Source organism: Tursiops truncatus, chromosome 7 (assembly GCF_011762595.2).
Source record: "Tursiops truncatus isolate mTurTru1 chromosome 7, mTurTru1.mat.Y, whole genome shotgun sequence".
NCBI classification, from domain to species: Eukaryota; Metazoa; Chordata; class Mammalia; order Artiodactyla; family Delphinidae; genus Tursiops; species Tursiops truncatus.
This window is the reverse complement of record NC_047040.1, coordinates 23,505,976-23,519,282: the sequence shown is the minus strand read 5'-3', so window position 1 is coordinate 23,519,282 and position 13,307 is coordinate 23,505,976. Positions and strand designations below refer to the sequence as shown.

The following is a 13,307-nucleotide window of genomic DNA, read 5'->3' as shown; positions in this document are numbered from 1 at the left end:
CTTTGCACATACCCTAACACTGAAAGTATGTGCTAAATATATACTATTTCACGTAGATTTCCCTTTTGCATTTTTATACAGGTCTCTTTTTAGAACTGTATATTGTATTTTGTTTTAAAAATTTTTATATTTTAATATTTGGGAGTTAATTTTATATCTTTTATATTTGGGAATTATTTTACTCTCAGGACAATAAAGAGGCCTGTGGCTCTTCTGAAGCCATGTAGAAGTCTATAAAGGTAGCGAAGCTTTTTCTTGTACAAAGATAACTAATTGCTGTGCCTTCATCAGGGTGAGGTACCCATTTGCCCAGAGGAAAAGCCCAAAGGTATTTTAGTAGTTTTGTGTGTGTGTGTGTGTGCATACATACACATACACATACGTGAGTTTGAATCACAGTACATTCTTCATGGGAAAGATCTCAGGTTTGAGTCCATTCTCACCCTCTGTGCTGATACAGGCAGGCTTCAGTACTTCAGTTACTTGGGTTGACGACAGTCTCAGAGCACCTTGGTATCCAGCTGTGGCAGCTGAAATATGATTGTTCACTGTTGCTGATGTTGTATTCATGGTAAATTGTTGTTTGAGTTTTTGTTTTAAATTATTTTTTTGAGACTTCGAGCCTATGTGTAAAATATATCATACTTGTTAAACTTCCTAGAATGTTTAAAGAGAATACTATTATAATTTATTTCATGTAAAAATTCAGCATTTTCAGATTATGCTTTTTGTAATCCTTAGGGGCCCCAGTGAAGAAATCCACATTACATTGGAATATAACTACACTTAGTGTATATTCAGATAGCCTTTATTTCCATATTTAATCAGTAAGAATAATGTCTCCATTGAACCATCTGGATAAATCACTAATATATTTTTTCTAAGGACCTAAAACAAAATTTCATTGATGAACTGAGAGTCCCCAAAAAACTAGTCATGAAGCTAATCAATCACCAGTGAAGTTAATCAGTCAGCAGTGAACACCTTATCTTGTAATTGCGCCGTTGCATAATAAATCAGCTATAGAGAAGAGGGTTTTTGATTCCAGGATAAGTTAGGGTCTGAGTTCTCTGTGTCATATTTTACCCAAATATTTCAATGATGTGTCTTTTTATCATAAACCACAAAAAGTTAACCTTAATGTTTTCTCTAAATTGTTCAACTAAGTTGTAATTTGTTGCTTTTACCTCTCAATTTTTCAGAATTTCCTGTTTAACACGAGTGACTTATCATGAATGTACTTATTTTCAGAATTTTTAATACCAACATTTAGAACTTATAAGTGGATGCATTATGAGGTTCTTATGGAATTTATGAAACAGTCACACTTTTTCAGTCTGATTAAACAGAAGATTTCTGTGAATGTTTCCTTGTTATATCTTATTGGTATTTATGTGTTGCTAATTCTTTGCACAGAGGATAATCCAGTCATGTCTCATGAATGAGTAGATGCCAAAATCATCAGTAATGTTTTTACTTCAATTGCCCACAAACTCAGCACACAATGTTTTGTGTATATAACTCTGTACCTGAATATGTGTTTACAAATGTATAAATGTCCCTAGAAGTTTATAGTATATAGCAAAATATATATATGCTAAGTACATTAAGTAGAATAGGGGATGAAATTATATATACTACTGATATCTTTTATTTTATTACTCTCCCTTGCTTTGCTGAGTGTGACTGAATTAATACACACTAAGTATAACATATATAAAATACATATTATTATATATAATATAATATAAATATATATCATAACTTTAATGCTTAGGTTTTATTACTGTCATCAATGAAGTATAATCAAAATTATATTGAGAAATATGATTTATAAATCAATTGCTTTCATAAATATATTCATGAAAATATTTTATAAAATGAGGACTACTGTTTTAATTTTTTAATAAAAACAAATGTAAAATTATTTTGGGAGACTTCTGCTTTGAGTCATATAAGAATAACTGGTATAAAGCTAGCTCTCCAGCTGGTACTGGACTAGCTGTCCACTGTAATGAACTACAAAACTGGACAGAATTTTTGGTGTTGTTTTGTAGAGTAGAACTGGGATGTCTAAGAGGAGGGAAATACACAAAGTGAGCAGCATGATCAGCCCAGATTTCTGTCTGGAGTCACTTTTCAGAAAATAGTATGACAAGGTGGGACCCAAACAGACCACGGTAGTCTTGATGAGCTGACGAGGCAGAGGTCGGAGTTCAGGGCTGCTTAGAGAGCTAGAATTTGCAGGACAGGGTGCACAAAAGGAGGGAGGTACATGAAAAGGTACTTGAGAAATATCTGTAGTGGTTCCTTTTAGTCTTTGACCAGATACTAAGTTGTGGAAGTACATGGTAAGAGAACATGAAGCCTGCAAAGAACAGCTCCTGGGCAACTGTGTGCCAAATGGAGATTCCAGAGATGTAGGAGTTCTGACCAGCTACAATGGAGAAAACTCACTGAATACTCTGAGCACTCAGTTAAGACCCTTGATAAACCCTGCCATAGGAGCTGAGCTATTCTAGTCTTGGAGAAGGAACTATTTTAGACTTGCCCTATAAAAAGCTTAAAGGTAAATTTCGAAAGGCCTCTGCAGCAGCTTGCAGCACAGCTGAAGTGTTAGCTCTTTCTAGGGCAGGAGGACTACCTCTGCAAGCCCATAGGGCCTGAGGAGGAGCACTACAGAAACAACATTGTCAGGGACATCCTGAGAACCAGAGAAAAAGAAGTCATTTCATGTTGATGAGAGTCAGTTCATCAGAAAGATATAATATGCATGATTCTAATATAAGACTTGAAAATACATGAAGCAAACCCTGATAAAGCAGAAGGGAAAAATAGATATTTCCATAGTTATAATTGGAGATTTTAACATTCCTCTTATAGCAATTATTAGAAAAATAGGAAAAAATTCTCAAGTTGACAGAATAGGACAAATTAATTGTGCATAATTGATATTTCTTGAATTCTGTCAATACTTTGGACTTTTCAAGTGCCTATGGAATGCTCACCAAAATAGGTCGTATGCTGAGCCATAAAACAAATCTCTATAAATTTCAAAGAACTGATATCCGTACAAAGTATCTCTGACCTCAATCAAATTAAATTAAAAATCAATGACAAAAAGCTCTGGAAAATTTCCAAATAACTGGAAATTAAGTAACATATTTCTGAATCACCCATGAATCAAAGAAGGAAATGAGAAAATATTTTGAACTGAATGATTTAAAATGTAACATTAAAATTTGTGGGATTCAGCCAAAGCAGTGCATAAAGTGAAATTGATAGCTTATATTAGAAAAGAAGAAAAATTTAAACTAATGGTCTAATCTTGTACCTTAGAAGCTCAAAAAAGAACAATTAAATACAAAGAAAGAAAAAGAAGATCAGAAACCAATAAACTAGCAAAGTTATAAACATAAGAAAAATTCAACAAAATCATATATTGGTTGTATAAAAATATAACAAAACTGGCAAAATTGATAATAAAATTGTCAAACCCTAGATACACTAATTATCACCAAATGTTGGCAAAGAGGTGAAGTAACCAGGAGTCTCATATATTGCTGTTGGAAGTATAAATTACGACCCAGCAATTCAACTCCTAGGTATGGTTTCTAAGAGAAATGAGGGTACATAACCAAAAATATCTTATATGACTTGTATAAGAATTTTCATAGAAACCTTATTCATAATAGTCCCAAACTGAAAATAACTCAGTTCTTCATCAGCATAATATTGGATAAACACATTGTAGAATATACATACAAAGGAATAGTACTCACAATAAAAAGGAATGAATTACTGATATATACAACAACATGGAAGGATCTAAAAAAAAATTATGCTGAGTGAAATAAGCCAGTTTCTGAAGAGAACATGTTCTATGATTCCAAGTATATGAAGGTCTAGAATCTCCTGAAATGTTAGAAATGCTCTATATTTTGATGACAATGTGGACTACCTGGGCATGCATGAAAACTGTAATACTTAAGGTCTATATATTTCACTCCATGTAAATCATGCTTCATAAAAGTGAAAAAATATTTTGAAAGCGTTTTCAAATAAAACAGATTCTTAAAATTTATATCATACGTTGAGATGAATTGAGATATCAAAATATTTTATACTTAGTTTTCTTAATATGAGGTTATTCATACTTGTTTTCAAGACCATCCTTAATTTTGATGTGAATGACACCCTTTCTGTTTAATCATCTATTGTTTGTAGCCCTTGTCTTTTTGAAAATTGTTTCTAATTAAAGAAACTGCAATTTTGTTTCCTGTCAATGAATAGCAGCAACTTCTGGGTGCATACTTGAATACAACAAAAGTAAACAGAGAACTAGTTAACCCAAGAGAAATGTGACTTTCCCACCTCCACCTAGGTTGCAGGGAAGTTGTATGCCAAATAGTAGTTCTTGAACTTCTTGGCTCTGTTGTGTTGACCTTTATATGGTTAATTCATTTCTTATTCCAATGAAAAAAAATAGAAAAAAGATTTAGGTGTTATATGGAATCACTGATTTAACTCAATTACCCTTTAAGATGCCCTTTATTTTTCATAGGTTGAAGTTACATTACGCATCTTATGAACCAACTATAAGAGTATTATATGAGAAGCACCACGCTTTACTGAAGCAGAAAATGCTGACCTCTTTGGAAAGAGACAGAGCAGTGGGACAGGTAAAGAGACCATCCAAGCTACCTGAAAATGATTTTTAACCATTTAGTTTTTATAACATTATTAGAAATATTGGTTTTGTTTCTGAATTAAATTTTAAAAGATTTCCCCCAATTGTCATGCTGTAAAAAAGATTAATTTGGAAACATCCAGGAAAAGTATTATATCCATTTTAAAACTACAAAGATTATTATTGAATTAAAACTATGTAATTAAAATATAACTTTTTAGGAGATTATTAAAATATAGTTACAGAGAAAAACTCAGCCATTAAAACATAACAACATTTAAGCTGGGTTTTAAATGCCCTCTTTGACAGCTATAAACCTGGACCTTACCTAAACACTTTAAACTCAGATTTCTCATACATAAAGTATAACCACAATGACCTATCTTTTAATATTGTTGTGAAACTTAGATGAGATAATGAATAGAAAGTCCATGCAATTTACCCCCAAATGAATATTTGAAACACCTAGTTACTGATGCAATTTTCAGTCATTTTTGCTGTTGACACCCTTTTTCATTCTTCTTGCAGGGTTTTTGTATAGGCCTAGGCCTGGGGTAGTGGTGAGGAATCTCTAGTATAGAATTCAAGAAAAATAAAACAAAATGTTTCTTGGCCACATTAAAAATATGTAACACTTTATTAGAAAATATAAAACTGCTACTATGCTTAACATTCTTTTATTGTTTTCTGGAGATTTTAATTTTTGGTCAAACTTTCAGAAGCTACAGAAGCTTGCACGATGGTTACAAAAGTGTGAATGATTTTATTAAGACATACTTTAATCAACTGTATATTGTCTTTTCTTGAGTATAATCTTCAGCTACTACAATAAAAACATCACTTGTCTCCTTGTTTCTTTTTTTTTTTTTGCGGTACGCGGGCCTCTCACTGCTGTGGCCTCTCCCGTTGCGGAGCACAGGCTCCGGACACGCAGGCTCAGTGGCCATGGCTCATGGGCCCAGCCGCTCCGCAGCATGTGGGATCTTCCTGGACTGGGGCACGAACCCGTGTCCCTTGCATCGGCAGGCGGACTCCCAACCACTGCGCCACCAGGGAAACCCTTCGTGTTTCTTTGTGCTTGAAATTTAATTGTGTATTCTTGAATGTATGAATTGCATTAATGGTAATATTGCATAAAAATAGTTTAATAATAGTTTACATTTTTATGGTACTGTATTGTCAAGCCTTCAGAATTTCATCTCTTTGCTCTTTTTCATCTAACCTGTCCCCACAGCCTCCCAACAAGAGACAGTTCTACAACCTGGAACACTGTGAGCTAGATTCAGGTTGCTCCTGCTTCTTTTCCTGCCACAAAACAACTTAGACTTTTGCTCCTCATCTTACTCTCCTTTTCCCCCTGTTTTCATGCACATCTCCCTATTACTCTTCTCTCAGGAGGAATCCATCAGTCCCCTGGCCATACATTCCCAAGTGACCACGTATACTTTGGTGTCTCTGACAGACCACTCAGACTAAGTTTCAATATTCAGGGATATCAGGGCCTTCCAGGCATCCATGATGGCAAGTGCCTACACTCCCCTACAGGTTGTTGATTTCTACATCTGCCATCTATCTATCACTGGACTAGATCTTCCAGGCAATATCAGTGTGATTAGGGCTAAGTTATCTTCCTGGAATGGCCATCAGTTCCCCTATCTCTAACATGAGGTTAGATCAAAGGCCATATTAAGGACATATTTAGGCCATATACAGTCTTTGGGTTTCAGATTGCTCATCACTGGTTTGGTTACAAGAGCTAAGGATTAGGAGTGATAGGAGTCAGTCCCAGCTGTGCTACAAAGTAGCCATGTGAACATTCAGGTAACTTTACATATATGTCTCTTTTCTCATTCATTAAACAAAGATAAAATTACTTGCCTTATGATTGATATGTATCTAAAATGAAAACATGTTTAAAAATGAAAATCATTCTCTCTATGAGGAAGGGTTGAATTTTACACACTACCATTCAGATATGTAAAGAACTGTATCTTCATTATCTACAACTTACTTTGTGTTTGAACCCCTACTCCTGCTGAAGGCAAAATAAAACATAACCTGCTATTAAAGACTATCCAGATCTTTCTGGGTTAAAACGGTCTCTTTGAGTTTAACACAGGGTGTTTGAATGTTATATTAACTGATTGTTTAGCTAAAACATATCTGTCAGTGTTAATTTTCTGTCATCAAATAGCATCCTTTTCTTCTCACTCTTCCCAGATGGCTCCTAGTACAAGAGACCCTTATGTGTCCACTGGCCCAAAGTCTACATGCTATCCTTTCGGCCTTCACTTTCTAGTGTAGTGTGACTGGTTTGGTTATATTCCTGGTGTTTAGGTACATGGTTCTGGGTGGTTCTTTTGAGTGTGAACCTAATATACCTTGCTTATTCCATGGCCTCTGCTACGCCTTCTGTGAGATCCATAACATCTGGACCTCATTGTCCTGACTCTCATTCATTGTCATTTCCTTATCATTTCCTTAAAAACCTTATCTTAATGACCATTTAGCTTACTGTGTTTCTCTTAACATATAGACTTCTCAAATACTTTGCATGAAGAAGGGTTAGTTTTTAGAATTTTTAATGCTATTTAGTTTGTATATAAGAGTGAAAGTGTACTGTGAGATGACAAAAATCTAATAAATATGTATTTATAAATTCTTTTGATAGATAATAAACAATGTAACTTTTATTTATCTTTAAAAAATATTTTATTTATTTATTTATTTAATTTATTTTTGGCTGTGTCAGGTCTTAGTTGCGACACGCAGGATCTTTGTTGCGACACGCAGGATCTTTTTTGCAGCATGCGGCATCTTTCGTTGTGGCGCACAGGTTCTTCAATGAGGCACGTGGGCTTCTCTCTGGTTGTGGCGCCTGGGCTGCAGAGTGCGTGGACTCTCTGGTTGCGGCACGCAGGCTTAGTTGCCCCGAGGCATGTGGGATCTTAGTTCCCCGACCGGGGATCAAACCTGAGTCCCACGCATTGGAAGGTGGATTCTTTACCACTGGGCCACCAGAGAAGTCCCCAACTTTTAAATTTATTTAAGTCTTATGGAAACATCTATAATTTAATTAGTTTCAACTTTACAGAATTACTGAAAATGTCCAAAATTCTGAATTAGAGCCCCATGTTTCAAAAAAGATAAAATATAATTTATTTGTTAGAATATATATATATGTATAATAGATTACATTTTATTGTTTTTGGATCATGGGATTCAATTTAGGATAAATTCTAAAAGATACATACATATATATGTATGTATTTCTAGGTCTGTCTGCTGAGAGGGTCTAGAAGTAATGACACTGCAGTAGCAGCAAGTATATCCAGTGCCCAATATCAATTTCTAATACTATTCTCCAATAAGAGGAAGTAGTTAGTGCTCCTTGGAGAAGTGGCTGAGTGTAGTCTGGGTAAGGAAAATACAAGATGAGCCCGGGTGAGCATTTGGGGCATCATGTTGTGCTAGAAATTAGGAAATGTTCATAATGTAAAAAAGAAAACAAGGAAGGAAGGAAGGAAAGAAGGAAGGAAGGAAGGGAGGGAGGAAGGAAATACCCAATATGATAATGGAGTATGTCAAAGGACAAAGGAACTATTGTGGGCAGCTATAGATGGACCACCAACCAAATTTGGTTTGGATGTTGAGCCTGATGATGTACCATGGTAATGCATGGCATTAACAGGGGAAACAGGGTATACAGGAACTCTCTGTACCATATTTGCAACTTTTATGTAAATTTTACACTATACTAAATAAGAAATTCGTTAAAAAATTTTATAATCCATTTGGCATCCAAAAATAGATATAAAAATTTTACTTTTTTTTCCCACCCAGGCATTTCATGAGCACTAATCCATAGATTACAAATTATTATCTGCTATTTTCCATTAATAAGGAAATGTTGCTACTCAATGATAGTAGAAAAATGTGTGTATCTGTATATAATTAAATAGATGATATTTTGTGTTGGTATAATCATATAAGGGATGAGATAGCTTTTTAAGGTTGAATTTTTAATTTAAGTCTGTTTTTCAGGAAATATCAGTAAATGGTATGCCACCAAACTAACAAATTAAATAAAACAAGGAGTAAGTTTGTGGGTGGAAGATGAGTTAAGAGTTTTAGGATAACAACAGTCTCTTCATATTTTACTTCCCAAGTAATACTTACCTCATCTTTTATGGACATAAAGATGAATTAGGCTGTTGTGAAGCAATTTCAACAGAGGAGAAAACTCTCAAAGTAGACACCTGAAATAATTATCATTAAAAGTGTGCAGTGAGTATTGTTGTCTCAGGAAACTATGCTGTGAAATAAATGTTTCAGGCGTTTACCCATAATAGATACTTAATACTTGCCATGGAATTGAATTTAAACTTAATAAAATTGTGTTTTCTTTTGTTACAATTAATGTTTAAATTTTTAAAATACATAGGAATTAATCCAAGAGAAATTAATATTTTCTATATTTTGTAATCAATATTTAAACATTGTATTTTAACCCATTTTTTGAGTTATTTAGTATATAACCTCATATCTTTGGATTTTACTTTTTAGATTTCTGGACTTCAAGAAACACTGAAGCGTATGGAAATAGGGCATAGTTTCCATGCTCCTGAAATTACAGGTAAAAGTGAAATATAATAAAACTGTAATTTATTATAGGTTGGTGATTTTTCAATCCTGTCAGAACTCAAAATGCTGATAGGGTGACTTCTTAACCTTATATTTGAGGCAACTATTTTTAGGCATTGGAAAACATCACAAGTCACAGAAGGCAAATGATAGAAGGAAAATTTGTAAGTTGAGCTTCACCATCATCATGACTTTTTGTCTGGGAAAATTTCCAAACCAAACTCTATGGCGATGGAGGTCAAGAAGAGCATGGCAGTCCTGTTTGAACTGAAAAGGCAGACTATAGTTCATAAGTTGTTGAAGCATCTAGAATCTGTAGGAAAGGGCACCAGATAAGAGGGTGCTGCAATGAACAGTGGCCTGGTTTGTGAGAGAGTGTACTATGAGTCCTTAGATGATGGCTGGGCTACACATGCAAGACTACCTGAGATTTGCCAGAGAGAAAAGACTCTTTAGGATTCAGAGGGGACCAGTGATCTATAGTTCTCTTTTGTGCCAGTACCATACTGTTTTGATTACTGTAGCTTTGTAGTAAAGTCTGAAGTCAGGGAGCCTGATTCCTCCAGCTCCATTTTTCTTTCTCAAGATTCCTTTGGCTATTCTAGAGATTTTCATACTGAATGAAGTAAGTCAGACAGAGAAAGACAAATATCATATTATATCGCTTATATGTGGAATCTAAAAAAAGGGTACAAATGAACTTATCTACAAAACACAAATAGAGTTACAGATATAGAAAACAAACTTATGGTTACCAGGGGGTATGAGAGGGACGATAAATTTGGAGATTGAGATTGACATATACACACTACTATATATAAAATAACTAATAAGTAATTACTGTGTGACGCAGGGAACTCTACTCAGTACCCTGTAATGGCCTATATGGGAAAATAATCCAAATAAGAGTGGATATATGTATATATATAACTGATTCACTTTGCTGTACACCTGAAATTAACACAACATTGTAAATCAACTACAATAAAAATTAAAACCAGTAAAAAACAGAAAAAACAAAACAAAAAGAGGGGACCAGGGATTCTAATTGTCAAGCAGTGATGGGATATATTGGCGTTCTGGCCAGGCCTGGATTGAAAGACCTCTTCAACACCTTGGTGACACCATATTAACATTAACCATACTGTACCCACCCTATAAAACCAAAAAGAAAGCTTACACAGGATTCCTAGGGGAAACAGAGTTTAGAGTTTGAATTTTGCCAAGTTAGAGAACCTTGGGGAATATTTAGGGCTTTCCATGGATCCACTCGAACAGAACATAAAATTAAGCCTGGAATTCAAGGTGATCATCAAAAAATTAAACTGCTTACTAGAACAGAAATCAGTACCTTTCAGAGGAAGATAATTGTCCAGAGTTTAATAATCTACCTTCATACTGCTCAGTGTATAATTAAAGTTTTCTAGTTATGTTATAGAAATTGGAAAATGTGATCCACAATCAAGACAAAAACAATAAATGGAAACCTATATTCAGATGGCCCAGGTGTTGGATTTAGCAGATAAAAATGCTAAAGCAACTATTTTTTAATATGATCAAGGACTTAAAGGAAAATATTACATTATAAATGAAGTGGTAGAGAATCTTGGCAGATAAATGGAAACTCAAAAAAAAAAAGGAAATAGAAATCTCTTACTGAAAAATACAATAACTAAAATCAAAATTTTATACTTCACAATAGATTGGAGATGATGGAAGTGTCAGTGAATTTTAAGAGCCATCAATAAAAATCATCTATTCTAAAGAAGAGAGAGAAAAAAAATTAAGGAAAATTTGCCTGTTTAACATACAAGTAATTGGAGTCCCAAAGGAAAAAAAATGAGAATGGGGCATAAAAATATTTAAACAAAAGATGACCTAAAATTTTCCAAACTTGATGTAAAGCATATACTCACAGATCCAAAAAAAGCAACTAACTATAAACACAAAGAAATCATGCCTGGATGCATCATACTCAAAATTTATGTGAGAAAATCTTGAAATCAGCAAGAGAGAAAAAACACGTTACCTATAGGGAAACAATAATGCAAATAAAGGCTTATTTCTCATCAGAAATATTGGCGGCTAGAAACAATGAAATGACATGTTTAAAATGTAGAAAAATTTAATTCAGAATTCTATATTCAATAAAAATATCTTTCAGAAATTAGAATGAAATATAAACATTTCAATACAAATGAAGCTGAGAGATTTTGTTGCAAGCCATTCTAAAGTACAGGAAATGCTAAACTATTTTCTTTGGGCCAAAAGAAAAGTAAGCCAGAAGAAACTTAGATCTGCAGAATTGAATACTGTACAGAGATTTAGAAATGTTAAATTCTGGTTAATGTAAACGTTAAGATTTCCTCTTCTTAATTTTCTTAAAAGGAAAGTGACTGATAAAAACTAAAATTATAGCCTTGTAAAATAATGCTTTATAAGGTATGTAAAGGATAAGAAAATAATAATTTGGGAGGTAGTGCAAATGTTCTATATCTTGATTTGAAGATATAGGTGGTTGGTTATATGCCTACTTATCTTTGTCCAAACTTACCGAACTCTACACTTAAAATGTATGCATTTTATTTTATGTAAATTATACCTCAATAATGTTGACTTAGAAAAGAATGATGGGAAGCTCTAAAATATAGAGAGACTGCAAAATGGTGAATTTTTAATAAAAATAACATTCTGGTATTTCCAGATGACTGTTCATTGTGTTCTCTGATTGATTAAGGCTTAAAAGAAATGTGTAGCATTCTCATATTCAAAAACTTTTTCTCAGCCTTGATTCAGTAGTTCCTTTCCTAATATTTTATATTAAAGAAATATCAGTTATGCTCAGTGATGCCTAGAGAGTCTATGCACAGGGATGTTTATTGCACTCATATTTATAGTAACAAAACTATACAAGCAGTCTTAATCTTTAATCACAAGTGAATGTTTCAATATAGTTGATCATACAATACTAGAAAGTCTTTAAAAATCACACATAAAAAATGTTCATATTAAAATATTAATGTTAAGAAATAAAAACATGTAGTATAAGATCATGTCTGTTAAATATATGAAACTCGAAAATGTTTACATAATTTTATTTGGGTAATGTGATTATTTCTTCATTTTTTCCTTACTGCATTTTTTTCAAAAAATATTTATTTCTGTTTACATCAAAAATTTTTTTCATATATATATAACTTTTAAGAAGAATACAATCAGATATAAATATGATATGTGAAACTACCATAATTTCAGGAACTCTAACTCTCAAGTTGAATAAAGACTGTGAAAAACAATAAATATAAGATGGCATAAAGGTTGAACTGTGCATTGAATTGATGCTTGCATCAGTTAATCTCTAAATGTTACATTCTACTTATAAGAGCTTATGATTTTATTTATTTATCCTTGAGATCTCTATTAAAATAAAATAATGGTTTATAGATAACTCCTTTATGAAATTATCTCCTGGTATTTAATCTAATTTATAAATGAATATATTACATGTTTTTCTAGGCTGACATTTATAAGTTACTTTGAAGATCAAGTTTGTAATTACATTTTTATCTGTGATGTTTTGAAGTGACTTTTGATCAAAAGAAATAAATTCAAGCCCAACATGAAGAAAACAGGTTTTCTTTTTTTTTTTTTAGTTTCATAGTCTCAGTTACCTGAATAAAAGTTATTCCTTAAATTCCATACTGAATAATTTTGTGCTCCTTATAAACATGCCTTCTAGTTTTAGATAAAGGACTTGCAGTTCCTTTTCCTAAGTTCCTTGTGGCATGCCAGCATTTGGCTGTGTGATCTCTGTTATTACTCAGATTGGCTGATCAACTAGAACCTTACTTAGTCAACTTTGAAAAGAACTTGGTTTATTGGTTAACTGGTGGTTCTTCGTAAATCCTGCTGTCCTTCACAATTATTTTAATATATTTAACTCTTTCCCTTTTCATTTTCTCATTTTGGCTTA

At 33.2% G+C, this 13,307-nt stretch overlaps 1 protein-coding gene across 1 annotated transcript in view; it reads left to right on the top strand.

Annotated features, from left to right (window-relative positions):
• The window catches only part of SPAG16 (sperm associated antigen 16), an 869,771-nt gene that overhangs the window by 33,839 nt on the left and 822,625 nt on the right, over window positions 1–13,307 (top strand). Inside the window, exons 7-8 of the mRNA XM_033859808.2 lie at window positions 4,565–4,682; window positions 9,257–9,326. Of these exons, the coding sequence (XP_033715699.2) occupies window positions 4,565–4,682; window positions 9,257–9,326 (188 nt within the window). The remainder of the gene's footprint in view (window positions 1–4,564; window positions 4,683–9,256; window positions 9,327–13,307) is intronic.